At 37.7% G+C, this 27,437-nt stretch overlaps 1 protein-coding gene across 1 annotated transcript; it reads left to right on the top strand.

The window, feature by feature from the left end:
- Positions 1-243: 243 nt before the first annotated feature.
- On the top strand, positions 244-18,710 carry RIBC2 (RIB43A domain with coiled-coils 2). Its single transcript, XM_082061395.1, has 7 exons — positions 244-442; positions 4,009-4,090; positions 5,651-5,995; positions 7,175-7,293; positions 13,175-13,402; positions 14,974-15,140; positions 16,111-18,710. Exons 1-7 carry the CDS (start codon positions 326-328, stop codon positions 16,190-16,192), a joined length of 1,140 nt encoding a protein of 379 aa, XP_081917521.1. The 5' UTR covers positions 244-325; the 3' UTR covers positions 16,193-18,710.
- The last annotated feature ends 8,727 nt before the right edge of the window (positions 18,711-27,437 follow it).

Raw genomic sequence — 27,437 nt, 5'->3', positions numbered from 1 at the left:
AAATAATCAACGAGTCTGCTTCACTAGTTTGCCTTTCGGCGGAGGGGAGGCCCCTCCGCTCGGCCTCCAACCGCCCCCAGGCCTCTCCCCGCCACAGGCGGCGCCGCTACCGCCCAGCCCTCAGCGGCCTTCGGCCTCGTGCTTGCAGCCACGCTGCGTCACCACGTTGGGCGGCGGCGTGAGGGTGCGGAGGGGGCGGGGCAAACGGGAAAGGGGCGGGGCTCCTGCTCCCATGGCGACCCCGTGTGTTGTGCCCCAGGAGCGGTAGCTTCGGTCCGGGCACGTCGCCGGCGCAGCCCCGGCGGCCGGTTGATCCCTAGGCACCATGAGCCGTCTGGGGCCGGAGCGAGACCTGCAGGAGGCCGCCGCCGTGGAGCGGAGGCGGCAGCAGGAGCGGCAGCGGCAGAGCCGCATCTTCAACGCGCGACTCCGGACCATAGGGGTGAGGGCGCTACCGAAGCCCCCAGCCCGGGCCGCGGCGCAGCGGGGAGGGATGGCGCCGTCTCCCTGCCCCGATGTGCCCTGCGAGGAGTGTTGGAAAGCGGGGGCGACCCTTAGGGCACGCTAGAGGGGGGGGGAGCTGTACCCGCCTGGGCGCGCGGGTGGCGGCCGCCCCAACGGCTGCGGGCAGCGCGCGCCCCCTCAGCGCCTCGTAAGTGTGCGCGAGCGCGGGTGGTTGCAGGCGGCGGGAAACGGGGGATAAACACCCTGTTGCGTCTTTTGCAGGGCTCAGGCGCTTTTGAAAATTTTCCTGGTGAAAGCGATTTGAGGTTCTCTAAGTATCGTCAGCAGCGTTATTTCTGGCAGCTCTCGGTGGCGAGTGTTTCTGAGGGAGCATGAGGGGGATTTGTATCTCCCAGCTGTAGGGTTCGAGGGCAACATGTAATTTTTCCGTGATGGGAAAAAAGATGGAAGTCTGTGTTTCAATATCTGTGTAGGAGTTAACTTAATGTAGTATGCTTTGCTTTAGGGTAAGCCAGAAGCCTGCAGAGTCAGCTCATGCAATGTGATGGAAACTAGTAAACTGCTTTGCTGATACTTCCCTTATGTCCTTGATTCTGACTAGAAGATACAGTCTGTTAGAGATTTATTGTTGATAGGGATCCTGCCGTTGGTCTCTATTTTGCATCAGGCAAAATAGAACGGACCTGTCAGGCCATGTTTATGTGTCTGGAATTAACTGATAGGTCCTTTTTTTGCTGAAGTAGTGGTCGGACTCGATGATCTTAAGGGTCCCTTCCAACCAAAACGATTTTATGGTTCTAAGATTCAGAATGTGAATGCCCTTCAGTCTGTGAAGATCTGTGGCGATGATAGCTTCCATCTGATGGGTTTTGTCTAGAGTCATCTATACAGTTTGCACCCTGAATGTCAATGACGTTGTACTTTATACCTATTTAAATTTTTGCATGCAATAGTTCATTTAATTTTCCTGTGTCCAAAGGTCCGTGTTAAGACCCCAGATGTGTGTGTGGAGGGAGAGTGCTGCGAGGCGAAATAAGTTTAAATTTTGCTTGTAAAGGATTTTGAGTGCTTTATGCTGATAAATATGTCGTGTCTAAATGCCATAGCATTAACTAGCAAAGAACCACGTTTAGAGTTGGTGAAAATAAGTCCAGTCTGTTGACTTCATTGGACTGGTAGAAATGCAACAGATGCCAATTTGATCCATCATGTTTAAGTACCTGAAACATGTCTCATGTTAGTGGAAGGGTATCTTCACCTTATTTCTGACAGGATTTATTCTTGTGACTCTTATGCAAGAGTCATTTTCCACAGCTAAATAGTGGTTCCCACTTAATTGTCAGGTCGGGTTGTCCGCATGATACAACATCCTGACATAGATGGTAGCCAACAATCCACTCAGCTAATAACCTTTTTTAATAGAGGCAGGACGGGTATAGTAATAGAGATCAACTTTCTTCATCATGAAACACAGAATTTCCCTGCAAGAAGTCTTTTCTAGAACCTTAAGAATTAAATGTAAAATGGAGATCAGCATGTCTTTGTGTACTTCATTGAGCAATATTGAATTACGGCATCTGAAGGTCTTTCTCAAATATTTTTGCAGAACTAACTATCAGACAGGTTTTGATAGATCAGTTTGCAAGAGACAAACATCTAAAATGAAGGCGAGCCCACTGGAAGGATTTTGTAAATATTTTGATTAATGTCACTCAGTGTACCTTATTCATTGACTGAATAATGACTGCTGACAAAAGGGCTATTCTTGTTCTTTGAAATTAGGCCAAGCATGAAGAGTCAACAAATCTATACAGAGATCTACTATATCAGTATTCCTAATGTGGTTTTAGTTTCTTTGCTTTCTCTCTGTCACCAGTTTAGCAGAGCAGATGTTTCTCACAAAATTAAAAAAAATCAAGGCAATATTTACTTAGACACCACGAATCCTTAGGCAGGGATTGAGTAGTTTAAAAATATGGAGATAATATACTGACTGGAAAGCAGAATGGGAACCTAGATTTAAATTATTTTTTTCCTTGATTTTATTATTACTTGGACTTCTGTATGTTTCCTCATCTGAGTAATGAAAAAGTAAGATACCAGTCTCCTCACTTACAGGTTTAAGAATTTATCCTCAGTAAATCAGTGATTTCCCAAAAGCATTCAGATGAGTAGTCCAAATGAAAAATCTTTCCATTTATAGGTGAACTATTATGCATAAATACAAGTAGATTAGAAATTAGCGACTTCAAATTGTTTCATAGTAAGGAATTTCTTATTTTAGTGCTTAGAAGTTGAATGTGTAGCTTTATGTGACAAGGAATGTTTTTTTTAGGGATGTATACTTTTCAAGTGAAAATAGTTCTAATGGGAGAGAGCTGGTAGTGTAACTGAATTTGCACACACAAGTCAATACATTTACTTACCTGTATTATTGCCAGAAACTACTGATGGAGACATATTGAATTTGTCTTAACAGTGTTTCCTACAGTCAGACTGAAAGTTTGATTTCCCAAATGAGACCTCTAAATGAGTTCTTATGTAATGTCCACAACACCGTTGTTTTTCGACAATGATACCCTGTAGAATTCTTTATGGTTTCACCCTTGCTTACAGATTTACCTATTTCCGGATTGGTATAGTTAGTAATTCTTGTGTATTTTCAGCCATGATCTGTTTAGGTCTTTCTGTCTTGATCTGAATAGTTTTGAGGCAAAGGCTATCATAGTAGTTTACCAGATTCTTGAAGAATTGTCATTGTTTTTTGTTAAATCTTTTAAAGACATTAAGTGACTCAACCAGTTGAAAAAAAAAAAATCTAGGTTTCTGCCTATTAATTTGCCACCTTCTGTCAACCCGATTCTTTTGCCTAAAATGTAGGTGGCTGTTACAATTTGATGAAATACCTTAGAGTATTATGCCTTGCTCAGCTACCACTCTTCAGGAATGTCAAATATTATGTATTGTATCTGTCTGCTCATTGTAGATGTCTGCATGTATCTCAAATGGCACCCAGTATTGCATTTTGGCAACTAAATGAGTCCCACTATCAGATAAGACTGGAAAATTTCTTTGCATTCCCTATTATTTCCTCAATGTACTTATAGGGAAGGATCTATGTTTTTTTCAAATCTGAACCATTATAACTTCCTGTCATCTTGACTGTCAAAATACCTGCTTTTTAAGTGAAGGCAAGAACAAACTAAGTAAAAATGCTATCTATAATGGGGAAAACATATTCTATCTAATGCAGCTTAAAATGTTTGTATTTATAGCTCTATATATCATGTAAATGTGGTGTTTTGTTCTGAGTTGGTGGAGGATTACACCTATCATTATTAAAATGTAGCAAACAAGAATTTTGCTGTTTCTGGATTTTCGTTTTATGTTACCTACATTAAATAGTGATGTGTATATACCCTGTTGGTAGTGGTTTTGTATCTGTCTTGTGCAACTGTGAATCCATGTAGCTCGACAATGACTGTTTTTAATCATTCAAACATAGTATCTCTTAAAGAGCTGCTTTTTTAAAAATTTTCATAGGTTGATAAAGATGCACTGGATACCCAAGTCAAGGAGAGGAAAATTCAAGAAGCAGCTGAAAGAGCACGAAACGAAGAATTTGGTATATTTATAGATACTCTGATATTTCTGTGACAAGTTAAATGTAATTTACTATCTGTTTCCTGTTTTCCCTTCAAGTATTTCAAACTGCCGTATTTATTTCTAATGGAACCTATCTCCTTGAGTCTTGCTGTATTACTCTATCTGTATAAATATATCAATCAAGATATATATATGTAAGTGCAGTTATAGGCTGTTCTCTGAATTTAGACATATGAACTGAATGCTATAATGTGTAGTCATATTTATGTTCATACATTTGGATTGGTACAGTATGTTTTCCTCAGTATCTGGAGATTTATATTGACATTGATTAAACTGGTATGTATTTCCTAAGAGGCCAGAATTTTCTGTGTTTTCTTTCAATAAATGTTGACAAATAGCATTGTTTAAAGACCTGAAGATATGGGAACATTTTATAAAAAAACCTTTATTACTTTATGCTGTTCTTTTCAGAATAGTTTTGGCAAATGTGTTTGATTGCTTTCTTGTAGAGTAAGCCCATGTTCTGTCTGGCCATCTTCAATCAGATATAGAGATTTTTATAGAATTGTCTATACATTATTGTTGCTAGAAGCATGAGTCATGTACAACAGGGCTGTAAGCAGGAGTCAATGCTGAGTCAGAGCACATAACGACACAAATATTTCAGCCATGTCCCCTGACCTCAAAACCCTTTGTGGCCCTCTGTGTTCGGAATGCTTTCCTGTGGTATCATGTGAAAAGGTCCCCCAGACAGAGCTCTCTGTGGGTTTCAAGAAGAGCTGGAATGGAGCTGCCAACTTCCATGCTGTGCTTCTATGGCTGCTTGTGATTTTCCTGGCAGAATACCTGTCAGACTCTGGCTCCTAGGAAACTGCCAGAAGCAATGTGTAGTCTGGCAGCAGAGGAAATGATCTTTTCTTGTGAATTATATTTAAATGGCTAGTATGGGTAGTTTTGGATGGGGTTTTATTGGTGTTTGCTTGGTTTTCTTTAAAACTATATCAATTACAGCATTTTGATTAAATGGGCAAGAGCTAGTAAGCTCTTCAAAAACTATTAGTTCCAGACAATTCTTTTAGTCCTGTGGTTGTAAAAATCATTGTAACTATGAAAAAACTATATTCCTTTCATTGGGAGCCTGATTTTTTTTTTTTTACTTTTTTCCTTGTGAAACAACTTAATGTATTTCAGTTGTAACTGTAAACTAAAAGTAAATAGGAAGAATTAGTATGCATTCTGTTTCATGTGTTACTGTAAGTTTTAATCAAATGAAACCTCATTGTTCTAGAAGTGTATATTATTGTCTTTGTTTCACATGCATATATTTCATTGTAACATTAATAAGAGAATTGATTCCTAAAAAACTGAAAATATTTTATTAGGAAATACTACTAACATTAGGGTGTTCACTGGGCTGGTACTCCTGGATTGAATACTCTTTCCTAAGGTATATAAGTTTGAAGACTTATATTCTATTTATTCCTCTTCAAAATTTTATTTTCCATCTTAGATGTGCACTTCAATGATACATGCACAGTTCTAGGAACTGTATTTTCACTGTGTTCACTTTTTTTAGCTAATGAAATGAAGCAAAATGATAAGATCATGTGTATGCTAGAAGAACGACAGAAAAATGACATCAGAAACATAAATAAGGCTATCAATGAATTTCAGAAGAACTTTCAGAAGCCAGAAACAAGACGTGAATTTGACCTGTCTGATCCGCAAGCTCTAAAGAAGGATAGACCTGCTCGACTTTCAGACGATGATCCTCGATGTACTATATCTGGCTTGCAGAAGTTTATGGGTGAAGACTTGAACTATGATCAAAGGATCAAATTTCAAAAGGAGCAGTTAAGAGAGTGGTCTCTTCAGCAGCAGAAAGACTTGAAGAATGCATTAGCTGATCAAAAATTTGCAGGTAACAAAAAAAGATAATAATGTTTTAATCTGCTTTTTCTGAAATTCTGGTATATCTGACAAAACTATGAGATAGCATATTGTGTTAGAGTCTGACAGCAGTATTTTAGTATATTCAGTATTCAGCTTTTAGAAATACTGCAGCAGTTTTTACTTGACAAGCGCTAATGCATTCAGTATTTCATTTAAGAAATCTGTACTTAATAACATGATAATTTCACTTCTGTCTTATGCCTCATGAAGTATCAGAGCATTCTGAAAAAAACATCTATTTTGCATGCTAGATGCTAACGTTTACTTCATCAGACCAGATTATCCAATCTTTGCTCTTCTAGAGCACACAAAATAATACTGATTTTTCTTTTCTAGCTTGTCGTGAAACATTTTTTTCATTTTAGCTTTGTCTGACTTAAGAAAACATGGGCTACATAATCATCATGGTTTAACCCCAGCTGGTGACTAAGCACCACACAGTTGCTCACTCCCCACCCTGATTGGATGGGGAAGAGAATTGAAAGGGTAAAAGTAAGAAAAATCATGGGTTGAGATAAAGGCAGTTTAATAAGTAAAACAAAAGCTGTGCATGCAAGCAAAGCGAAACAAGGAATTTATTCAGTACTTCCTATTAGGAGGCACGTGTTCAGCCACCTTCAGGAAAGCAGGGCTCCGTCACACATAACAGTTACTTTTTGAGACAGACACCATACCTCCAAATGACCCCTCTTCCTTTGTTTTTCCTCCAAAATACATACTGAGCATGACATTATATGGTATGGAATATCCCTTTGGCCATTTTGGGTCAGCTGTTCTGGCTGTGCCCCCTCTGAGCTTCTCAGGCACCTGACAGTGCTTGACAAGCTCATAAGTCCTTGACTACTGAGCAACAACCAAAACATCAGTGTATTATCAACATTATTCTCATGCTAAATCCAAAACACAGCACTATACCAGCTATTGGGAAGAAAATGAATGCTATCCCAGCTGAAACAGGGACAATGATAAATTGATCTAATGAGTCACCTGAAATTCCAAGATGAAACACTTCAGTGGTAGGATCTGGAAATAGTCATGTAATTCAGCCTACTGTATTTGTAGCTCCTCCATCTGTCTTATTGTGGCTTAACCATATGGCACATCATATCCATGAATATTGATTACATTTCATTTTAATTTAATTTAGATGATCTTCATGATAAGTATAGGATTGAACTTGACCAAAAGACTATGGAGTTACAACAAAAAGAAGAAGAAAACAAGCGTGCTGTTTGTGCAGCTACTAAAGATTTCAACAGAGCCCAGGTAAATTAATGGGTTGGTTAGTTTGTTTTATAAGAAGTGGAGACACAGAAGGAAAATAAGATGTGCAAAACTACAGCAAGTAATGATGTCTTTAGAGGGGTTTTTAGCAGCTAACTTCCAAGGTTGTTTCAGTAATTGGAAGACAGGATTTATTCACTTTGAACTCTGCAAGGATCTAGCTATCCTCTGTCTAGTTACCCTGTGTCAAAATTCTCCCTCCTTGTTCTCAGCTTGCTCACTAGAGGACAGCAACAACACCCCAGTCTCTCAGGGACTTTTAGTCTGTCAATGGGGATACAGCAAATGCCACCCATGCTTTCTTCTGGTTTTATGTCACTTATTCAATAATCTTAGCTGAGTCTGCCTACTTTTCTTCTTGCTTGTGTGGGCACATTACTACCAGTAGCTTTTTGTCTTTATTGCCTACGTTAATTCCTCACAACCACTGTTTTTGGTGCTTTGGCTGCTTCCTTGGTATTTGCATACATGTCTCTCAGTTCTTTACCAAGCATGGTTTGGAACCTGTTCAAACATGACATGAACCTTTCTCTGTCTGTCTTAGTACCATTATCTGTCACACTTCGGTTCTTTACCTTACTGCACAGATTTGTTTTCCATTCAGCTTACACGTACAGCTCAAAGGGCTACATGGATGCCATTAGTTTGATTAAACTGTATTGGGTGTGAATTAGCTTTGAATTTATTTAGTCACATCAAAATTATCACATTTTAATTGCCTACTTTAAGTATGCTATCTTTTGGTTTAAGTCTAAAACATACAGATCTTTGTGTAAGTGTTGCTTGAGCCTTTCAAGGCACATTGGGCATATAATTTTGTTTATAGATAGCCCAAGGTAACTGAAAAGGCTTTTACTGCCTGAAGTCATGTGTACTGAACGGTATTTTTTATGAATAGCCACAGAAGTACACTAGGTGCCTGGTACACATAGGGTAGCAGTAGTATCCCAAATAATTATTGTCATACCAATTGATTCCACATAAATTTCCTGAATTTGTGACAGTATCTGGGGATGGAGTGGGGTGGGACATTTGTGTTGGGTGTGGTTTTTAATGTTTGGGCATATACATTCTCCTTGCCTTGTGTGCATATTAAATTTATAAAAATTAGAAAGAATACTTGCTCTTTGGGTTTTTTAATCATATAATAGATAATATGATAATAGAGGTTGGGGCATTTTAGTTCTTACTGTCCCTTGCTTTATTGTATAGATTGGATTTATAGCTTGCACCTCTTTTTCTTTCTTTCTGAGCTAGTTAGTTAAGACCACAATACTGTTTTCAGCATTTCAATTTTTTGCTCAATGATTGAGAAAAGCTCTTCTGTTTCCCTGAAACGATGTGCTGGCCACAGTTGCTGCTTTATTAAACATGCAAGCCAGAGGTTTCAGGTTGCCAGGCCTTTCAGTGACGTTGTCTTTAAGAGAAAGCTACGTTACAGAGGGATTTACTATACATCTTTTTCCCAAGAGAGAAAACTAGGACATTTAGACTGAGAATGAACTTCACAGAAGAAATCTCTGTATCTGACCTCATATACCTCAAACAGAAGTTTCCAGCAGTTTCAACATTTTGAACAGCTGGTTTGAAGACCTTAACCTCTTGAGGGTGCAGTCTGACAGTATGTTTTATTCTACCCGCAACTACTCTACCTGTCAGTGACTACCAAAAGAGGAACTCCTTCCTCCTGTTCCCTAAGCTTCCTTCATTTATTTCTACTTTGTCTCTTGTAGTGGATCTAATGATCACAAAGCTTCAGGATGTGTTAAATCATTTCTCAAATCCAAAAGAAAGTGAACTCTGGTCTAGAATGAGTGACTGCTAGATATGACTGGGAGGAGTGAGTGCGCAGGTGGTAAAGGGAAAAAGCAAACCTGCCCTTCCTAAGGCAACCCACAGTTATTGTAATTTGGATAAAGTGTAATATGGGAATGCATCTTCAGAAAAGAAGAAATTTTTTAGAATTTGGCTTTGGATCAGTCATTATCTCCATGACCATCATCTATAGTCCTTGAGATTGACCATAGGGGATGTAAAAAATAAATTATAAAAAAAAAAAAAGAGACACCAAACCATAAAAACCGCTAAGTCATGTACTTGAGAAGAAAAATTTTTTGTTCAGTCTGCTGGTCAATTGGTAAAGAATCCCAGCAGGTGACTGAAAGTAGGGTATCTTAGTTCATCTCAGCCTGCCTTTATTACAGGATTTGATGTTGCTGCCCCCTGTGACAATGGTTCACCTTCCTCCACTTACCATAGTACCATTGCCAATGACTTTTATTCTTGACAAGCTAATTGCAAATGGTTCTTTTTGTTCTTCTGAAATTAACTAGCAGGACAATGAACTGATGGTAACTTTGGTATCGTATTTCCCAGCAGTGAAGGATCCTGTACTGTAAACATTTTAAGTGTGTGTAGTATCCAGAAAATTCATGCTATGCTTCATCTCAGATTTCTTTCACTTAAGTATGTGTTAACCAGAAATGCCAACATTGCTTTTGTCCTTGGTGCAAGAGAAGACTTTTACTACCAGCTCAAACTGTCAGTTATTCCTTCTGGAATCATTCATACATACATAGTAATCATTTTAATTTGGCAGGCCAGGTAACAGAAGTGAAGGCTACTCAGACTCCTGACTAGAGTATATATTTTTCACTTCTTTTGATGTGATTGTGATTCCATAGCAGAATCTTACAGTTGCAGAAAGATTTTCCTTACTAAGGATACTAACACTTGGGAATGCCCAGTTTAGCAGTACAGTGGTAGATATACTGATTGTGCTCTTGAAATCAGAAAGGGTCTTTTTGCTTTATGTAGCAGACAACTTGAATCTTTTCCAAGACACTTTGTAGATAATGCTAAGAAAATGAGAGGATGTGACTACAAAGGATCTCTAATTTAACGATCTCATATTTATAGATTTGTTAACAATCTTATAAATCTTATGTAGCTGCAGTTAGAATTTATTCCTGGGCATACCACAACAGCTTTATAGTTTTGCTGATAATATTGTTATCTTGGACATTTGATGGCATTATTCTGCTTTAATTATTCAGCTTCATTATTCACTCAACATTATGTCATTACTAACAAATTCAGAGCCAGCAGTCACTTCAGAGAAATAGCTTTTCAGGCTTTGAGTAAATGATGTATTTGCATTCGCTGTGGAGCCATTTTTCACCTGAAATGAAATATCTTGAGTGCCTAAACGTAGAAGAAGAATGGTAACGTTTTATCATTGTTTGAAGTGTACTGTGCAAATACCTGTTATCATTTACATCCTATTCCTGATATTCAGTGTCTAGAATCAACAACATTTTTACCATCTTTTCAGGCATAAGGAAGCATAGTGCATGTACTGATTTTTAACAGACATTGCTAAGCACAAGTTCCTAGCTTGAATGTGCTGGATATGCAATTCTCTACTGTGAGAGAAGTCTCTGTACAATACAGACAAAGGAAATGTATTTACTATACAGACTAAGAATACTTTCTCAAGTTCCTAAGACCCTGCATAGGTCACTCTGGTCATCTGTGAGCTTTGTGACTTAGTGATAAGGAGTTTAGGAGCTGCGCATTCCTTTAGTCCTGTATTGGCAGCAGTTAGTTCCTCATGCACTCGAAACTTGGTGTTATTCTAAGCATGTGAAGTCCTGGCCTCATAATGCTTCTATGTGCATTTCTTCTTGTGCTTTATGACTTGAATCAACATCGAAAGGAAGCATTTAGTTGTAGGGAAGATATATAATGTTGGATCACAAATCAAAATAAATAAAGGAGCATATATTTGTGCATCTGATTTTTTTTTTTCTATGTTATGCCAATGAATTAGGTTTTAGTAGGGATTTGGCTTGATAGGTTAAATCTAATGCATTTTGTGAATTTAAAATCTTTGGTTTGCAGTGTCATTAATCATTGCATAGTAGTGCTAGATGTATACGTATGCACAGAGCTGGGAGTTTTGTCCAGTAAGACTCCCAGACAGCTCAGAAATTTTAGGCTCTCCCTCTTACTGAGAAGGTTAGAGTTGCAAGATCTTGGTGCCTTTTTTGGACCTATTGCTAGATCACAGTAGAATTATATTAATCGAGTGATCTAAACAAAAATTACACATTTTAAGCTTCAATAATTCTTCATCATAGGCCAGTAATTATATGAGGCCCATTCAAAATGACTTTCTGTTAAATGTGATTTACTCTGGAGCATCTTCAGAACTAAAAAATAATTGCTCTATTCATAGTACTTATGAGCTAAAAGTACATACACAGACACTCTGGTTTAGTCTCCCAAAAATACCAGATGATTGAAAATCTTTGCTGTTTTTGTTTTCTTTTTTATTAGAAGTTTTTTGATTTTTGAACAGAGCATGAGACAATCCTGAACAAACTGGAGAGATGGGTGTCCACTGGTCTGTCGCGGACAAGATATATGTGTAAAGCTATGTAAGTGAGAGGCAGGTTTGGTAACCTGTGCTCTTTGTGCCTGAGCAAGAAGGAGATTGTCTGTACTCTGTCCAAGTGGAAGCTGGCAATCAGCATTGTTCCTGATGGTTTAGTTTACACATTACAGAAGAATGAGACGGATTAGAAATGAATGATGCATGGCACTATCATTCTACTTTGAATGTTTGCTTGGTCTAATTCTTCTTTGGAAGGTAATTACTTCCAAGTAAAATCCTTTTGCTTTCTGGAATTTTATGAGGGGAAAATTTCCTCTGAACAGGAGACTATGATCTTACAGCGGTGTATTGGGTCTGTCTGAGACAGAGTTAATTTTGCCTATAGCAGCCCTCATAGCGCTGTGCTTTGTATTGGTAGCTAGAAAGGTATTGATAATGCACCAGTGTTTTGGCTACTGCTGTGCAGTACTCGCACAGATTCAAGGCCATCTCTCCAACATTCCTCCCCGTCACCCAGTACACTGGGGTTGGAAAAGATCTTGCGAGGGGACATGGCCAGGGCAGCTTACCCAAACTGACCAAAGGGATATTCCTTGCTGTTTGACGTCTGCTCAGCAATAAAAGCTAAGAGAAGAGGGGTGAGGGCGGGGAATTTGTTATTACTACCTTTATCCTCTGGATTAAGTGCTACACATACTGATGGGAAGTGGCTGGACATCGCCTGCTTATGGGAAGTAGATAATAAATCTTCTCTTTTACTTCCATGTGTGACCTTTGCCTTTACTTCATGAAACTGCTTTTATCTTAACCCACAAGTGTTTTTCCAACTTATTTTCTCCCTGTCCTGCCCTGCTGAGGAGGGAAGTGATAGAGCAACTTGGTAGGCATCTGGCATCCAGCCAAGGTTAACCCACCACAAGTGGACATTAGAAACAGTAATTTCCATAGGAAATGCATATTATGTTTTCCAATACTACTGATGTATTCCTATAGTATGATTCAAGTTTGCATTTTGGATCAGCAAAGGCATCTGCTGTCTCTTTCTTTTGAGTGCCTAACCATGCTCTCCAGGTATATGTAATATGTATCAAGGCTAGAGGTTCAAGGTTGTAAATGTTTATCATAAATTTCTTCCATATTGTGTCTGCCTTCCAAATTTCAACTGGTGTTTGCTTGTGGACTAATGTGAAGTTATTTTTTATTTAATTCTGGCTTTTCTTATAAAACAAAATTATTTTTCCCCAAATTACTTGCTGTATGTGATCCGACAACATTTAAGAAATGTATAGCATTAGATTTTCCGTCTTGGCCTATAGGACCATAATCATAGTATTTATATGTGATGCAATTGACAACAGTATGCAAGTTGGAAAGAAATCTTTTATGATGTGCTGACTTTGTTGCACCCCTTAGTTAATATTTTCTCTTGGAAAACTATCAGTTCTTTCCTTTCACTTAACTTAGGCTGCTGAAGTAGCTGAGAGAAAGAAGTTGGAAAAGCACCAAAAAATGAAAGATGACATGGATGAAATTTCCGGCCTCCTTCAAGGAGACTTACTTTCTGAAAACCCTGAACAAGCAGTCAGTTCATTTGGTAGACATCGTGTGATCACAGATCGATGGAAGGGAATGAATAAGGATCAGCTGATGGCAATCCGTTACTCTCAAAAGGAACAAGTCCTGGAGAAAATGGTATTTAAGCTTACATGCATATTCTGTATTCCTGGTTGTAATAATATTATAGAGGATGCTTGTAGAAGAAAATATTTATTGTTTGCCCTGCATGTTCCATCATAAGACTGTGTTTTTCACTGATCTGAATTTTACCCAAACTTTAATCCATCAATCTGAACACAGTGTCTCTGAAGCAGCTGGAAAATGTCATGGAGCAGCAGGAGTGGGCTGGAGCCCTGGAGTATGGCTGGGAGGAAGTTTGCTGTGGAGCCCAGGGCCAAGTGGCCTGGTGGTTCTTGGGTCACAGTCTGTGGTGGTCCTGCTGAGGAGCAAAGCTCTGCCACAGCCTGAGAGCCAGGCTTCATGGTGCAGTTTAGGACTTAAAACTGCATGAGTTGCCTGTAAGGGATGAGAAGGAGTGTGCTGCTCCATACGGGAAGAAGAGCCAGGGGCTGAGGGTGAGAGCAGGGCAGCTGGGGCATCGTTCTTGTGCTCAGGGGTACTCAAGCAAGACAAATAGAACAGGTCTAGTGTTCCTGCTCATGCATATTTCATCGTCATATTTCAAGTTCATGAACGCAACAGAGTTTTCTTCCTGCCATCCCACACAACTATGAGCCATGCTCTGTGACAGAGTTACAACAGAAAAACAAAATATTGCCGATAATTGCTGCTCTTAAGGTGGATAGAAGCAGGCAGTCAAAATGAAGAAATCTACCCTTCCTAGGCAGTCATGAGTGTACAGGCCTAGGTATCGTGAAGTAAGAAGCTACTTACCTCATTCAGTGCAGAGGCTGGATTCATAACAGCTAATGAATAGCTGTTCAGTTTTATTTTTTAATCCCTATAGTACCATATGCTACACTATGTCTTATCTACTGCTATTATTAAACCTGAAGATAGAATTGTCATTGTCATGGCTCTCCTATGACTAAAGTAAACCTAGTCAGCTAGTTAAGCTGGCAGAAAATGAGCCCCACCAAGAAAAGTGAGTTTTTTGCAGGCCTGGTTTCTTGAATTAGTTCAATGTGATGTCAGACAAGAAGTAAGGAAGTGGTAGTACAACAGAGGCAAAAAACCCAATTTTGCTCTAGGCATCTGGTGTTGGTGGCTCAGTTATTACACTGAATTAGCTATATTATAAGGCATACTGACGACTACTAACTTCTAACCTCAGTAAATGAGAACTCCTGCAAACAAGAACTTGAAAAAAAAACAACAACAAACAAAAACCTCAAAAGACAAAAAACGAACCTGTTTTGCTGCTCTGGGTTTTTAGAGAGAGCTAATATGTCAGAAAGAAATAGTAATCTACTTATTAACTTCTGCCAGGCAGCAGATCCAAATTTTCTTACCTTGTGCGGAAGTAGGAGTCTGTCTTGCTCCCCGGAAAAGGACAGTTTTCTAATCTGCAGTATCTTACTTCTGCCTAAAGCATGGGCTCCTACCGAGTTTTCTCCGTTTCAAATGTTACCCCTAGTGTTCAGTAAAGGCAAGCAAGTTTGGATGAATTTACCAATCAGACTTTACATATACTGTTTCATCTTTGAACAAAGAGAAAAAGAGGCAATTTTTTTGCACTCCTATAGAGACTAAATGAGGAAGAACGCCGAAGAGATGCCGAATGGGACAGGCAACGTCTACAGGCTGCAAGAGCGCAGTTGATTTTAGAGCGGCATCTAGAACGACAAAATCGGGAATACCGCCGAGCTTTAGATAATGTAAATGCAGAGCTATCTCGGGAGCAGAAATCAAAGTAAGTAACAAAAGAATTTTCTTTTTTTTCAAATAAAAATCTTTACCATTGACACAATAGCTTGGCTTTCAACGAGCTTTTTCACTTGTATTGTTTGTTACTTTTAAAATACATTTGTCAAAAGTTTATACTTACTTAAGCTAAATTGTTGATTTTTAAGTGTGTTTTTCAGTACTATTTTAAACAATATTCAAAGAGTAGGTTATGATTGTTAGTGATTAGTGACTTACATGTATGGATTAGTAGCTGGAAGTCTTAAGTCTTCCACTGACAACAGACGGTTTATACAGATAGCAAAATCAAGAATAAATACAATTAATTGTGCAGAAAATTACATTATCAGGTGTAAAACAGTATGTATATCTTAAATTTACTTTAGCTTTCTGAAACAAAAGAGGATGGGTATCCACTGACTTCAGTAGAACTGCCAGTTTCTGATAGCTCAAGGTTAAGCAAACAGCACAAACAGATCTCTTCCATTATATGTAAGAAAACTAGAGGATTCTTTAGCTGACCACTGGACGTGTCTCGGTGGACAGATCTTGTGTCTGCTCTAATGGGAAAAGGAGGAAGATACTATGTGAAGAAAAAAAATAAACCAAAGAGATTTGGTGTTCTAGTCTTCCGGTCTTTTTTTTTTCCTTCATTGTGCATACATACATTTTGCAAAAGAATTTCCAGTACCTGATGTTTTTCTGTTATGAAAGCAAAAATTCAGAATTGTGTTAATTTAGTTCTTCACTGTGTGATTTTTTTGGAAACTTGTTTTAGGGTGAAGAAGTTTGCTACATTGAGACATGGCATACATTTAGGAGGAAAAAATCTAGTTATATTTAATTCAATTTAAAATATTTCTGAATTTTATGAGCATTTATGACTGCTTATGCCTTACCTCTTTAGGTTTCTCAGGTTATTTCCATATTATAATGGGAAAACATTTACTAACTGCATTTCTTTTATTTATTGCTAGGAATATTTATCTTAAAGAAGAAGAATTTTCAAACTTTCCAACAGACCAGTACTATGCACAGTTTAATACTACCAGCCGATGACATTCTGGATGCATCAACCTGAAATATACAGAAGTATGTAGACATATTAAAAATTTAATTGAGAAATCCCGTGTTTTATTATTTTCATCTGTTCCCTACCCTGTTCAAACAGTGCACTCAAACTAAAAGTCTGCTAGGCCACATCTGTGCTAAGAGGAGGAGAACACTGTAATAGTTTTTGAACTTTGTTTTTCCAAAAAGTATTAGTAGATTCAGTAGTAGGTTGTTTGACTACTGTGTCTCAGGCATAATGGAATATGTACATTTTCCATGCCTTTAGAAATCATTTTCTGGAAAGGAATCAGTGTAAAATATAATGCTACTTAAGGCAACTTGGTATCAGAGAGCACTGCTGCTTAACATAGATCACAGGTGATCTACACTTAGCAGGGGAGAAAAGATGACCTAGGCACAAAATTTTGTGGGGTTTTTATTTTGAGCTTTCTTTTTTGTTGTGTTTGGTTGGTTTTGTTGCTGCTGTTTGGTTTTGGTTTTGTTTTGTTGGTCTTTGTTGTTTTGGTTTGGTTTGGTTTTTTAAGACAAAAAAGGCCAGAACATAAAAGCAAGCAAACAGAAAGAAATGGACAGCTTGGTTCAGAAGTGTCACTTTAATTGCCTGATAGTGGGAATAAGAAGAGAAGAAGGGCATGTAGTGACAGGACAAGGGATAATGGCTGTAAACTAAAAGAGGGTAGGTTTAGATTAGATGAAAGGAAGAAATTCTTCACCATGAGGGTGGTGAGGCAGTGGAACAGGGTGCCCAGAGAATTTGTGGATTCCCCATCCCTGGAGGTGTTCAAGGCCAGGTTGGATAGAGCTTTCAGCAACCTAGTCTAGTGGAAGGTGACCCTGTCCACTGCAAGGAGGTTGGACTAGATGATCTTTACGATCCCTTCAGACCAAAACCCTTCTATGCTTCTGTGAAGATGTGGATATTTACTGAAGTGATTATACCAGTAAGGCATGACACAGAAATGGAATGTGTGTTATAGTAAGTGGGGAAAAGCGTGGGGCGAAAATATTCCTACATATGCTGTCACTCATTAGAAATAACGGAGAAAATTTAAGGGCAGTGTGCTTCTGAAAGAGAGTGTATAGGGAGGCTTTACAGATGTGATGGGAGAGGGAGCACGAAGCAGGTGTGTACCAAACAAAATCAAGGAGAAAAATCTCAGTTTCAGTGGGGCAATTCAGGGAAACAGTTTGCTTCCTGGCCTTATGGCTACAAAATTAACTTAGCAATGGAAGAGCCAGTCAATGATCCTTGAAAAATTGGCAAGTGATACACATGAGAAGAAAATATGAAGAAGCAATGGAAGAAACTAACTGCACAAGAGACATGGATGATGGAGATATCCAGAAGGCAAAGAGATGACATACAGAGGACTGGAAGAAGGATTAGAAGACTTAATGATACAAAACAGATGAAAGAATGAGAGAGAGATGACCAGATATTCAGCTAAACATCCAAGACCTCTAAGAGATTGTAAACACCGAATAAAAGGAGAGGCAGTTTATGAGAATACGTCTTGAATATGTATTTGTAGCTTGCCAGAATCTGGGATGTAAACTTGTGGTTAAAACTTCCTCATAATATTGGCAAAGATTCCTCTGATTGTTCTTTGTATCAGGATAAATAATAACTTCGAGTTCTGATGAAACAGGTTGAAGATGTCCGCACCAAGCTAGGTAGGAAAGATGTTTAAGAAACTGAGGCCAAGGTAAACTCTAATGAGTTATTCTCATCTTTGTGAAAATAATGAGAATGCATGGTTCTCAAGATAGATATTATTAGGAGGATTTTGAGGTGTTTGAAGGAAGCATTCCTTGAAAGGGCACTATTCAAATGGGTCTGTCTGCATTCCTTGAAAGGGGATTCTTTTCAAACAGGTCTGTTTGCTCAGCTGAAATAGTGTCCCTGTGGGATCAGGCTGATATGACTAATTACCATTTTGAACAAAGTAATAACAGCAGAAGTCTGGAAAAGACCATCATGTTAATCCTTCTAGATGGAGAGGAGTAAGCAAATCAAGTAGGGAGAGAGTATAAAAATGGCTAATAACGTGTCTTGGGACAGTATAACCCATAGCCAAAAAGCTATGTCACAGTTTTAGTTTATTAATACAAGTGGAACTAATTGCAGTATGGGTAGAAACCAGGTAGAAATGCATTATTGCTGGAAAACAGGAACTGAAGAATCTGCTCTTCAGCAAAGTTTGAAGATAAAACCTGAGAACAGATCACACATGCACTACTAATGTTGAGCTGGACTACAAAGAAGTAAGAAGGGATGGGATTCGAGAAATTCTAATGTGGTAGCATTTGGAGATTCATTTATTCGTCAGACTACGATTCACACGTGGCTGGATGTCTTTGTAGTATTACCAAATACTGTATTAAATTAACGATCTCAGGAGTGCAGATACTAGAATAGAAAGGCCATCAAATGGTTCATTTTGATCTATGGTGAATATCTCAGTCTCTGACTTTTTTTTTTTTTTTAACTAAAGTTTTAGTTATTGGACAGAAAAATTAATAAAGAAAGTGTTGAAAAGTTCATGAAGTTGTTGTCATTTGTCCAACTTGTGTGAGTAGGTTTTTACAGACTTTACAACAGTTGTACTTTGGGTTAATAATCTGGGAAAAGGTATGTATTTAAAGTTTAAAAAAAAAAGTTACAGTGGTTGAACTGAGTCCAGTATTCTACATTTTCCTGGTTTTTTTTACACTCATATTTTTTATAATTCCATACACTGTATGCACAAAACCTTTTCACTTGTTCCTAGGAGGACTTGATATATAAGTAATCTTGTATCATATTAAGCTACACTTCTTTGAATATTGTATATTATGTGATAGATGAACTTGTATTTCCTTCTCTGAAGAGAGACTAGCATGAAATTGATCTTTCTATGGAGATGTAAAGAAGAAGGCCTTCTAAAACTATTGAATTAATGGATGTTAACAACAGCAAAATTTGGCTAGCTAATACTTCCAAGGATAACGATTATTCCCTGCCTGGTCTATTCATTCTTTCATCTGTTTTAATCTGTTGCTGTATACTTCCCAATTTATATCTGGGACATCCTTTTAACAGTATCTACTTGCTTTTAGTTTTCAAAGTTTATACTTCTATAATATTGCACATAATACTGTCAATGATCAATATGCAATGTTTAATTTCCCCACCGAAAAGGCAACTGTTAACTTTTATGAGCTGGTCACTGTCTATACTTCATAATATAATTTCACTCATATAATTGTATTTGCTTTTAGTTTTGCTGTAAGCAAGATTCATGTATCAAAAAATATTGAATCTACAGATGAACAAACAGGCAGGTAAAGGAGTGAAGACTGAGAGGTGGCGTTGATAGAATATACGTGCACCTTTGAAAAATGCATGTCCATGATGCTGTTGAGCAAGATAATGGTGATTGCTTTCAGGAAAAGGAAACACAAAATTACTCTGGCTGTTGTAGAAGCCATCAGTTTATGTTAAGTGACCTTGCTCCTTGCTGTGGGGAATTTCTCCATCCTAAATCTGGAGCAAAGCTCTGACCCAAGGAAATTCTTAATAGAAAAGAATCTCATGGCAATCAGTTGGTTTGGTTATGTTTGTAGTTCTGTAATGTTTAAATTGCATTGATATAAATCTTTCTGTGTTTCACTGGAATGTGAACTAGCTAAATGAGATCTATTTTTCAGTGTATCTCACTACATAGTGAAAAGTGCATAGTTAAGTCTTTGAAATTATGGTAATTGGTGTGAGCAAATGAGTTTGAAATTCTGTGTATCGTTACCCTTCTTCCATTTCTTTCCCTAAAGAGGGACTAAGAAACGTGACAGAATAAGTATCCAACTAAATCATCTTCCTCTCTTTGATGAAGGAATATTAGTTTCCATCAAGCTGTCTTAGGGACTTGCAGAGCTATAGGTGCTTGTTATTAAGTTTAAGAACTGTGATAGAAAATTATTTTTGCAGACTCCATACCTTTTGTTTGTTTGTTTTTGAACCTGACATCTTCCAGTTTTGGTTGGTGCTTGTTAATCTTTTTATGTAAATATTTTAAAATGGTGAACAGCTATTCCCTGTTTTCTTTACAGTTTTTTAGACCTCTGTCACATCACCATTTAATCTTCCCTTTTTCTAGGATGAAAAGAATCCTTAGTTGGTTCAGTAATTCCTCATTAAACAGCTGTAATGTATATTTCTCAGTCCTTGCTAACCATTTCTGTACTTTAAGAATTTTACTACATAACCTTTTTGAGATTAAGTCAGAAGATTTTGTAAGTATGGTATTTTCTATTGTATTTTCCATAGTATTTATATGTATATTTCCATATAATCCAAACATCTGTTTTGTTTTCTTGGCCATTGTTGAGCAGTGAGATGCATTTTCATGCATAACTCGGAGATCTTTTTCTTCAGTGGTATCAGCTCATTCAGGGCCACCAAATATATATAAACCTAAGGTTGTGGGCATTTTGTTTGATTTGGTTTAGTTTGGGTGTTTTTTTGAGGTTTTATTGTGCATTACTTTTGGGATTTTTTTTGTATCAAACTTCACCTACCATTTTATCTCCCCATCACTCAGTATCACAAACTTACCATGCAGCAGTTTCACCATCTTTTTGCTACACTGGTAGGTTAATATGAGCAGTAAAGTATATGATCACAATATTTACCTCCTTTTTCACTATGTTGAATACCATTTTACCAGGACAAAGGCTTGTGGGACTTGATTAGTTGTTTCTCTTCAAACTAGACCATTGATTCTTGACAATTTATTACCGTCCATTTTGTTATGCTGTTCTCTAATCTCTGTAGTCCACATAATGGCTTGAGACATCTACCAATATGTCCACATAATAAATGATTTTGGTTTGGAAACATCCCTACTCACACAAAAATTTTGTTAAATCTGTTTGCAATAACCTTATTTCTTCTGACTGCTGTTCCTATAAATTTTGTCTCCTACAGCCTTCTCTTTCAGACTACCTGCTACTTAGGTATTCACAAATGAATATAAATTTTATTACTTAATTAGATCATAGCAACTAGTTAAAATATAAAGGGCCTTGGACAGCTTGCACTGAAGTAGATTTCTCATAATTGTAAAGAGTGATAGCCCAGACTTGTGAGAATGGTATCTTGCGCCGGATAACCTCCCCCAAGTACATGTGATGTGTGAATGTCCTTGGGCCTGGTCTGTGAATGAGTGGGAACATACCTGAAACAAACGTAATGTGAATGTGGTATGTTTTTAATAACAATTATTGAAAAAACATCTTGTGTAACCTCTTAGTCCAGGCCCATATCTGTAAATCCTATAAATTGCCAATGGTTAATAAAGAGGGTCTCAGTCTGGCTCAGCTCTCTGCTCTGCCCGGATCTGTGCTCCTTCCTGAACAATATCTCTCTCTGTGTGTGCATCTTTGTCTGCGTCCTGGTGTCCATCGTTCTTCATCGCCGCAAGTGCTGCCCTGTGTGAGTGTTTGACCCCTCTGAGGCTCTTCATTGAGCAGTGTGTGTGGCAGCGACCACGCAATCTGATGGGTGAGTAAATTTTACTTGTGGCCACATTAATCCCTGGGGTATAATAGGGACAAGCTGTCCTCTTTGAAGGAGAGAACTGCGGGATTGCGTTAGTATGGGGCAAGCTGCTTCTCAGGAACATAAATTGTATTTACAAGTTTTGCTACATATATTACGTTCTTCTGGGTATCGTATTTCTGAGAAGCAGGTCACTTCACTCCTGGTATGGGTGAAAGAGAATTGTGATTGGTTTCTGAGTGATGGTATGTTTGACAGTGCATGGATACCACCAGAAGGTCAATTGCTGGAAAACAAAGATTGGATTAAATTTAACCAAACACAACAGTGTTTTGTTGAGACCCCTCCTGCATGTATTTCTAAGAAACCTATTAACAATTGTTTGTCAGAGAAGTTTCGTCTGTTTTATCAGTGATGGGGGGATGGAGATGTGGCTCAGAGCAATTTGGTTTTTGTTTCCATTCAGGGTCTTAATGTGTAAGGTATATAAGACATTTTGAGTTTGTACTGGGCCCCTTGTAAATTAGAGGCATTAGTATATCAGAATTGTACAGATTACTAACTGGTAAAAAAATATATAAAAATCTTTCAATCCATTTGTTTTCCTTATTAGGATGACTAACCAGCCTTCTCCAATATTTATTAATAACTACAATTGTTGTAATTTGTATTATTCTATTCTATTGTAGGTTGATTTGCAATGATAACGTATAACAGGAAAATGACACATAACGTATGATGATCCACAGTGGGCATTCAAACTGACCAACAGAATGCCCCCTTTTGACTTTGGAGGCAAGAGGTGACTGCAGCACCACTCCAAAGTAGCCTGTCAGATGACTGTGGTCACAGGTTGGATTGTGTGGCAGTTGCACATTCCCCTGAAATCTGGAGCCTTCAATGAAGAGGTTGATGGCTCTTTAGCACCTTTTGTGCCCCACTGTGCCTGTCCCCACATATATACACCTAGAGTGGTACCAAGATGTTGTCAGTCAGCTTCACCTCTACCAACTGATGGGGCAGGAGGGGTGGGACCCTTGGTCAATTGACAGGGTTCTTAACAAAGGAGGTGCCCAGACTAGCTGCAAAGCTTCTGGGCTATGTTGTAATGCCCACAGCCACATCTGACCAGACTATAAAACGGGGTTCCCGCTGAAGACACGCTTTGAGTGGTCTTCTCAGAGCTGCGGGTCTGTAAACTGGAGCCCTCTCCTTAGACAGGAACACAGTCTAAGGAAACTTCCTGGGATCGAGAACACCTCACCTCTTCATTTGGGTGAGTGATTATTTACTGGATGTATCCTTGAATGAGTCTCGCCTAACCCAGGCGAGTGATTATTTCTTGTGAGTACCCTGAAGTAAGAGGCCTCTAGTTTTGTTTCTTGTGAGTGACTACATGCACGTTGTGGATCCTCATTATTCTTATGTTATTGTATTAAAATAATCTCCTCAACTAATACCTGAACCTGTATTTTATGTTATGTTGTCAAAGTGCTAAATATGTGTAATACTATTGAAATTGAATTATAGTGTTTGTGAGTGAAATCAGGTAAAACAACACCTCCAGAGAGCAGTCCCATCTAATGTGCAAGGCCTGGTTTAAGATTTAGCCAGTGCCCTGCAAAACAATTGTATAATTTGTAAGAATTAGCACTGTAAGACATAATGGCTAACATTATCTAATAGCATAAAGTGATTAGACCCAAAAACTTGGTTTTCAGGCCTCAGTCTGCATATATGGGGTTTTGTGGGAATCGATTGTGCTTGTGTAATGTTTTTTCTTGTAGTCCTCCGAATCATCTGGAGAATGATACAGAATGCAAAGAAGAATAAAGCCAGGGTCCTTGTTGTGCTCATTGTGAACCTGATGTTCCAAAACAAAAAAGGGGGAGATGTTGGAAAGTAAAGATGTGGGAAAGCAAGATGTGTGGTTCCAGCCACCTGGATGATAAGGGAAGATCAATACTAACATGACCATCTAGACAGTCAAAGAAGTAGTAGTACTAGCATAGTTAGATCATAGCAACAGGTCGAAATATAAAGGGCCTTGGACAGGTTGTGCTGAAGTACATTTCTCATACTTGCAAAGAGTGACAGCCCAGACTCATGAGAATGGTATCTCGGGCCGGATAACCACTCCCAAGTACATGTGATGTGTGAATGTCCTTGGGCCTGGTCCGTGAATGAGTGGGAACATAACTGAAACAAACGTAACATGACCGTGGTGTGGTTTTAATAACAATTACTGATAAAACATCTTGTTTAACCTCTTAGTCCAGACCCGTATCTGTAAATCCTATAAATTGTCAATGGTTAATAAAGAGGGTCTCAGCCTGGCTCAGGTCTCTGCTCTGCCTGGCTCTGTGCTCCTTCCTGAACAAGATCTCTGCCTGTGTGTGCATCTTTGTCTGCATCCCAGTGTGCATTGTTCCTCCGTGCTGCACTTGATAATGTTTAATTTTGCTTACTTTTATTTTTTTAGTAGTTATTTTCTTAATTAGGAATTTTCATAACATCTAGGAAATTTAAAAATATTCCCACCGGTTTTATTTTACTGCATAGGTGAGAGAGACAAAATAAACTACACAAACAAAAAAAATCCCTGTTACCCACATGCCAGTGGGCTGTTTATTTTCTTCCAATAATATATGGATGTTCTAGTTTTATCAGTTAATTAAAAGTTTAAAGAAAAATAAGTCTGCTGTTTTATTTGCTATTTTACAAGAAGAGATGGCTGAGTTACTAACGTAATTACATTTCTTCCTCTAACTTATAAAAGCCTAGTAAGAGTCGTATAGATATTAGTGAGCTTTGGATCACAGTAGCTAATGAAATACAGCTTTGAAGTAAAATGTAATGCTTCTCTTAAACTTAGGGTGTTTGCATGGTACAAGAATTATGTTTAAAGTGTATCTCCAACTTCATAATAAAAAACTGAGAAAGAAAGCAATTTTTCAGCTAAAACAAACGAACAAAACCCCAGAACATCATAAATCCAAAAGGAGTGAACAGACCTTATAAAATAATTTCTTGGTGTTTTTCTGGCTCAGCTTTCACCATTCACTAATTTTTTTCATTTGTTGGCATGAATAAAATTAACCTCTGAATTGAACTAATCAGAATTAAGCCTATTATATTAGTGAATTTTGGTTTGGTGAACAACATTCGATTTATATTATTATGAGTCATTAAATTCTATACAAATAGAAGGAGTTCACTTAGTAAATTGCTGCTGCTGCTTTGACAAATTGCATAAGTTGTTATAGCAATATTAAAGAGATTTCTACTCTTGTAAACATAGCTATTTCAAATACTGAAAATTTATTATAGAATGATAAAAAAGTATTAATTCTCTTTTTCTATTCTGTTTCATATTTCTGTGAGGATCTTGATATTTCTCTGTTCAAATGAGTTATTTTTAGACAACTTTCTCATAACCAGTTTTTAATTACTGAAGATATCGTTTAGTATCCAATTCAAGGGATGTTAACCTCAAAACTTGGCAATGTAGGCAGATATGTCACATAATCATAAATTCAATGTACAAATAAACAAGGCAAACTGTTCATAGACAAAGGGCCATATAGATTTTAAACTGGAAGAAAGTTTCTGAATGGGAAAAATAATCAGTTTCTGAACAGATAAACTACATTTTACTAAGGTTTCCTGGTTTTCCTGATGCAAGGGTGAAGTTAAGCTTTATTTGCATCTTTTAGTGAAGTGTTATTAGTATTTTCTTCTTACCTAATGTTACTTTAGTAATGCTAATAAACAAAAGGATTTAATGAAGATGGGGCAGTTCTGGTTTTCAGACTATAATTGTACTCTTCTGTATTTGCTTCTCATATACCTCCACATTTCTTTCCTGAGGATACTGTGTTCATTCCCAGCCCTGTAATACCTCAAAACTGTACTTCAAATTCTTGAAGCAAGGAAATACTCTGTATGAATTAGGGAGAAATTTAATAGTAAGTCTGTTCCAGTAAATTTTATGTGTGATTTCTGTCATATCACATTGCGATTATTACTAGAGTGAAATGCTTTTCAGATGACATCACATGGAACCAGGAAAAACTGAATATCTAGCAGACATTCTACTTAAAGGCTGATGATGTACTGGGAGTATGAGGAGTACTTCAGACAATAATTTAATCAGGATAGATACTGCTTTTTGGAAGCAGAGCTTTATCTAAAGGTGAATTTATTTAAGGGTTGGTTTAGCTTATTGCTTTTTTTAATTAACTTTATTAAATAGATGACCGCTACTGTTCTGTATGTTTCTTTTGTTACAGTTATATATCTGTGCCTATTTTTGCAGGAATCTTTGAATACTTCTTTAGGACTTTAGCATATTTGTGTTTGCTTTAATGCTTTTCCAAATAAAGTGTCCTCTTATTTCTAGATTTATTACAAGAATGGGACAGCACTGCACAGCCAGACACCTTACTGATTGTATGTACTACCTGCATTTTATGCAGTAACCTTCAGAAAGATACTCCTTACTGCAGTTTAAAGTCATAGTTCTTCTTGACTGAACTATCAACCAGGAGAATGGATCAAAATGTATAGAGGAGACTAGTTGTGAAAAGTGAGTGCCATATAAATATAGATTTGTCCCAAGTTTAGAGAAAATTCCACTGATTACTTCAGTGATGTATAAAATACTTGCATGAGTATTTGCCGTCAGGCGAGGAGGACGTTACTGTTGGATTTTTTCTTGTTGATGCTCTAACTCAGAAATGTAGTGCTGCTCAGCAAAATTATAGTGAACTCTGACCCTGAGAAGTCTAAATCCTGTGGCTTCTTATTAGCAATCATAATTCGTCACAGCATAAACCACAAAAATCTTGTCTGTAGAAGAAACCGCAAAAAATAAACAGCAGCCACTAGACGTCATAGTAGAAATTGCACAATTGCAGTTAACATAGCAAAAAATAGTCATGTTAAGCTCCAGGAAAAAAAAAAGGCCCCTTCTTTCTATCCTTAGAAAAGATGGATAAAGGTAGATAATTCTTTTGTAATAATATGTGAGCTAATGTAATTATGCCATTTTGCAATAATACAAGAGAGTGGAAGTACTGAGGATCCGGATACATCATCATCATCTCACCGACTTGAAACAAAACAGCAGTCCCATATGTGCTCTGGCTGTCTTAGCAGAATATTGGCTATTACGGTGGTGGTGTTTGAAATATGTTAAAAAAGAAAGAGTACTGTAAGTACTAGCTATCTATGACACAGCATATAAAAATGAAAAATATTTAGCTTTGAGCTTTATTAAATTTTCTGTGATCTTTTTCCATCAATACAATGTAAGGGTTAGTTCATACCACTTCCTTGTTTGAAAATGCTAAGAGGGAAGTGAGGATTTGAAGATACTGCATATACAGGACAAAATGACAAAAAAGAAGAGCCAACTACAGAAAAATATTACCAATGAAATATTTTGTTTTAAAAACCAGTTAATATTAAAATATTAGTTGTTGTTTTAATGCTCTCAGTGGCAATTAAGTGGTGAGCTATTAAAACACAGATGTCATGGAAATTGATTACAATACCTGAAACCAATGACACTGCTCTGGGATCAGGATGAGTGAGGAAATTGGTGAAAAGAACGTGAGAAAACAGTAAAACTGGTGAACAGTTTAAAACTGTAGTATATGAGAAAACTCAGTTAAAAGAAACCGCACA

Source organism: Streptopelia decaocto, assembly GCF_964273445.1.
Source record: "Streptopelia decaocto genome assembly, chromosome: 1".
Lineage (NCBI taxonomy): Eukaryota > Metazoa > Chordata > Aves > Columbiformes > Columbidae > Streptopelia > Streptopelia decaocto.
Note: the sequence above shows the minus strand (reverse complement) of the source record. Positions and strands in the feature narration are given on the sequence as shown.

Excerpts from the sequence above, each read along its gene's own strand:
- RIBC2 (XM_082061395.1), top strand. The coding sequence starts at position 326 with ATGAGCCGTCTGGGGCCGGAGCGAGACCTGCAGGAGGCCGCCGCCGTG. Across the intron at positions 5,996-7,174 it reads AGCTGATCAAAAATTTGCAG|ATGATCTTCATGATAAGTAT; the intron begins GTAACAAAAAAA and ends AATTTAATTTAG. Across the intron at positions 15,141-16,110 it reads TCTCGGGAGCAGAAATCAAA|GAATATTTATCTTAAAGAAG; the intron begins GTAAGTAACAAA and ends ATTTATTGCTAG.